This window comes from Solanum stenotomum, chromosome 6, assembly GCF_019186545.1.
Source record: "Solanum stenotomum isolate F172 chromosome 6, ASM1918654v1, whole genome shotgun sequence".
Taxonomy (NCBI): domain Eukaryota; kingdom Viridiplantae; phylum Streptophyta; class Magnoliopsida; order Solanales; family Solanaceae; genus Solanum; species Solanum stenotomum.
This window is the reverse complement of record NC_064287.1, coordinates 44,670,082-44,674,197: the sequence shown is the minus strand read 5'-3', so window position 1 is coordinate 44,674,197 and position 4,116 is coordinate 44,670,082. Positions and strand designations below refer to the sequence as shown.

The 4,116-nt window shown below is 37.9% G+C and overlaps 2 protein-coding genes across 3 annotated transcripts in view; one reads left to right on the top strand and one right to left on the bottom strand.

The window, feature by feature from the left end:
- The first annotated feature begins 1,924 nt into the window (after nt 1-1,924).
- On the top strand, nt 1,925-3,757 carry LOC125869044 (peroxidase 39-like). Of its 2 annotated transcripts, XM_049549606.1 has the most exons (3): nt 1,925-2,246; nt 2,304-2,671; nt 2,807-3,757. In XM_049549606.1, exons 1-3 carry the CDS (start codon nt 1,940-1,942, stop codon nt 3,551-3,553), a joined length of 1,422 nt encoding a protein of 473 aa, XP_049405563.1. In that variant the 5' UTR covers nt 1,925-1,939; the 3' UTR covers nt 3,554-3,757. The 2 variants fall into 2 exon arrangements, with proteins under 2 accessions (XP_049405563.1, XP_049405562.1); XM_049549605.1 differs by having other exon boundaries at nt 1,925-2,671.
- A 268-nt stretch (nt 3,758-4,025) lies between these two features.
- Nucleotides 4,026-4,116, bottom strand: part of LOC125868787 (putative G-type lectin S-receptor-like serine/threonine-protein kinase At1g61610) — a 1,846-nt gene continuing 1,755 nt past the window's right edge. The window contains exon 7 of the mRNA XM_049549348.1: nt 4,026-4,062. Within this exon, the coding sequence (XP_049405305.1) occupies nt 4,026-4,062 (37 nt within the window). The remainder of the gene's footprint in view (nt 4,063-4,116) is intronic.

Here is a 4,116-nt window from a genome sequence, read left to right as displayed (position 1 = left end):
CCCCCCCCCCCCCTCGCCCTCACCAGGGCGTCGTGCCCTGAGGCCCTACTCCCCCCTCCCCTGCCTCAGGGAGCCGTGCCCCAAGGCCCAAATTTGGTCTTTGGTCTAAAAGTTTGAGTTTAAAGTGAGGTAATAAAATAGTTAGATTTACAATTAGATTTCAAATTAGATCATGGTCAATTCTAATTAAGAACGTAATCAATTTAGTAAATTTGGCTAGGATTTAAATAGCAAGTTTCTTAATTTTAACGAAATAACATAATTAACTTATTTATTCAAAAATATAATGTACTTAGTAACTAGTACTAATTTAATAAAAAATATTCTAAGACGATTTTTGAATATTCATTTTACGAGCTAATACACACGAAAAATCAAATTTATGAATTTATTTTTAGTTTTATGCCTTTTTTTTTATAAGAAATGTTCATTCTTACACAAATGAATTCATTTTAACACATAAGATCGAGATAGAGATTTGAAAAGATTATTTTCTTCTATTCAATTTATAAGTGGTCATAGGAGATCATTTCCACGCAATAAGACATGTTACCTGTAGGCACAACTCTGAACTCAATAACGATAAGACTTTTAATTAAGATTTAAGAGTATCATTGACAAAGATAGCGTGGCAACATAGTAAGGTAAAAATCATACTAAAAATTGAAAACTCTCAAAAGGAAATGACACTAAACTCCTTTCAACTTCTTTCCATAAGGACATACAACAACCAACCAACATCAAGGAGCTGTGGTCGTTGTCCCAAATAAGGATTTAGCTTTTCTATATCACCAACTTTAGATGAAAGAAGATCTACAATACTTGATAAACTATCAAATTCTTGTACTGTATGAGTAACAATAGGCTTAGAATCATCCTTTTCTCCACATCCACAGACGAGATGGAAGGTTACTTCATCTCCAGCTAGATAACTTTTCTCTTCTCCTCCAACTTTCCAAGCTTCCCCACTATAAATTTGTTGCGATACATTAGGAAATGTATCGCCAGGCTGCAACGCGTACAATGTATCGTAGAAGTATCCGATGGTACCATTAACATTTTTGCAAGTACAAGGGACTGTGACTAGATAGTCTTGTATCCCTCGCGAGTGACCAATTGGTTCTATTTGTGACTTGTTGACAGAGTAAAATGTCGCGATTTGGTCTTTGTTGAGACCATTGTGGTGGTAAAGTAGAGAGCTACACGTCTTGATTTGATTCGAGCAAGGAAAAGGGTGTATTTGAGACAATTGAGCTGGAACGCCAAATACAAAGTTTCTTAACGATGAAAAGAATTGAGGAAAGAGTAAAACTAGTAGAACTAGGAATGCATACTTAGAAGACATAGCTATTGCTTTAATGTATTTCTTGTGAGATTATGAAGAATAAGAAGTTATATATATATATATATTAGAAGAGCAATGTGTTTGATTTTTCTAATGCAACAAGATCTTGTTTTTATACAAATTTTGGCTGCATTATGCAGGCTAACATAACCTATAAGCATCAAAATTAACGCAACCACATACAAGAAGTTACATCACTTGTGTTGGACATAAACCCGCAACAAAAATAATATTTAGTGGTAATAACTCGGAATAATAATATATCACTAAAATACGATGATGATAAAAGAGCGATACTAAGATTCTTATTTGTTTCTTCTTTTTTCCTTTTTATTGTTCTCCTAGCAACTAGGGAAATGAGAAAAGAAAAAAGAAACATAAATTAAAGTTGTTAGATATGTCAGGAAGGAACCCCCTTGTTTTGAGGGTTGACAAGATTATTAGTCCAACCAAAATGAAAATAACTACCTAAAGATTTTTAAGGTTTACAGGCTATTAACAATGATAGCCTCAAGTTATTCCCAGTCAAAGCTTAATAAGTTTATAAATGGGAAATATTGAATATCAATGAACAACATTAATGCTATTAGAAAGATGGCAGCGAAGGCGAGGATTTTCGCTGGTCTTTTTTTTATTTGCATTGTCCTCCCTTCGCTGGCCTCAGCATTTGTAGATCATCTACCTGAAGTTGGCCAAGTAAACGAGTCCGATAACAATGATGTACCGATCCATGTTAATAGTGTCGCTCACTTCAGCGAAAAGCAAGTTAAGGAGGCATTGATAAGAAGAGCAAAGGCAGTGCATGATCTGTGGGCAAATTTTCGTTATAATGATAAGAATGCTGCACCTGAAGAAGATGCTGCACCTGTAACTCCAACGCCTGTTGATCCAACACCTACACCTACACCTGTTGATCCAACACCTGTGCCTGTTAACCCTGTTCCAGTTGATCCAACACCTGTGCCTGTTAACCCTGTTCCAGTTGATCCAACACCTAATCCTGTGCCTGCTAACAATGTGCCTGCAGGATATCCGGGAGCAACTCAAGGGCCGCCTGTGGCGATGGGATATGGGGGTGCACCTATAACACAAAATCCATCAGACCAACAAACTGTGCCTGAACAGCCAGGTGCTGCTCAGAACCATCCAACACCGGAAGAAATTAAGGAGAATCGCAAACATGCTGGATTACAAGTGGGATTTTACGATTACACTTGCCCGAATGCTGAGAAGATTATTAAGGATGGAATGACCAGAGCTTTTGGGAATGATTCCAGCATGGCTGCTCCAATTCCACGTCTTCTGTTCCATGATTGCTTTGTCAATGTAAGTTTTCAGTCTTTACCTCACTGTGCAGATTCTACAATGTACACCTCTGAAATAGGTTTCTATGCTTTCTTGACAATGACAACCAAAAGAAACCTTAAAAGTTTAATGAAAATTCATTTATCTAATGTACAGGGATGTGATGCGTCTCTATTCTTAGACAAGACACCAAGTGGTGCAAGGGTAGAGAAACTCGCCCCCTCCAATGGTGCAACAGTTAGGGGATTTGAACTCATTGACGAGATCAAGGCTGAGCTTGAGGCAGAATGTCCTGGCATAGTCTCATGCTCTGATCTTTTGGTATACTTGTCAAGGGATGCCTTTGTTGTATCAGGTGTCCCTTACTACGATGTGCCTGGTGGACGTCGTGATGGAATGGAATCCCTTGAAGCAAATGTTCTTGGAAACCTCCCACTTCCTGATAGTACAGTGGACAAGATGATTGACCTGTTTAAAAAGAAAGGTCTGAATGAAGAGGATTTGGTTGTCCTAATTGGTGCCCACTCCATTGGAGTAGCCCATTGTTTCAGCTTCCGTTACAGAGTGGATGATCCAGTGAAGGCTACTATGGTAGATCCAAGACTCGCTGGAGTTATGAAATTCACATGTACCAGCCCAATGAGTACTCTGGCTTTTGATACCACCACACAGTACAAGATGGACTCCATTTACTACAAACAGCTGTCGGGGAAGAGAGCATTGCTTGAATCTGATGGACTTTTGAATGAAGATCCCAGAACAAAGGACTTTATCCAGAAGTTTGGTGACGATGAAAAGGGATGGTTCACTAAGTTGGGTAAGGCCATGAACAAGTTGGCTTCAATACAAGTGCTCACGGGAGACCAGGGGCAGATCAGGAAACAATGCCGGTTTGTCAACTAAAAACTGGATATAAGTCTCTAACATGCATCAAAATTGAATTGGTTCTTCACTTCATTTTCCCCCCTAAATTTTACATGTTTTACTTAGAAGCTCATAGGACCAATTTAACAAACATACAGACGGTGCATGAGGGGTGTAGGTTGCTCATCTGCAACAAATTAAACACTATGTACAAAGCAATTTTTTGTCTGAAATTAAATCATAATTTTGAACTTATCCATTTTACTCGAGATAGCTAATCTAATTGCTTCAAACCAACAATTCACAGGAAAAAATGTCCAGTACAAGTTACAACTGTTTGCTTGTTTTGATGTAGTTTATAAGTAAATTGCAAAAGAGAATGAAAAGAACTCCCATGTTTCAAAAATTAAGAGGAAACCAAGCTATGCTTTGTGTGTATATATATATATATATGTCAGCCTCTTGGTGCAGCTACAGTACTGTATTATCTCCCAATTCATGGATGACTTTCTCAATTTTGACCAGCATATCTGTCAATACCAGGAATTCTGCCAATTAGTACTCTAAACCAGTCAAATCAGATCTGCATATGGCTGCTTTAT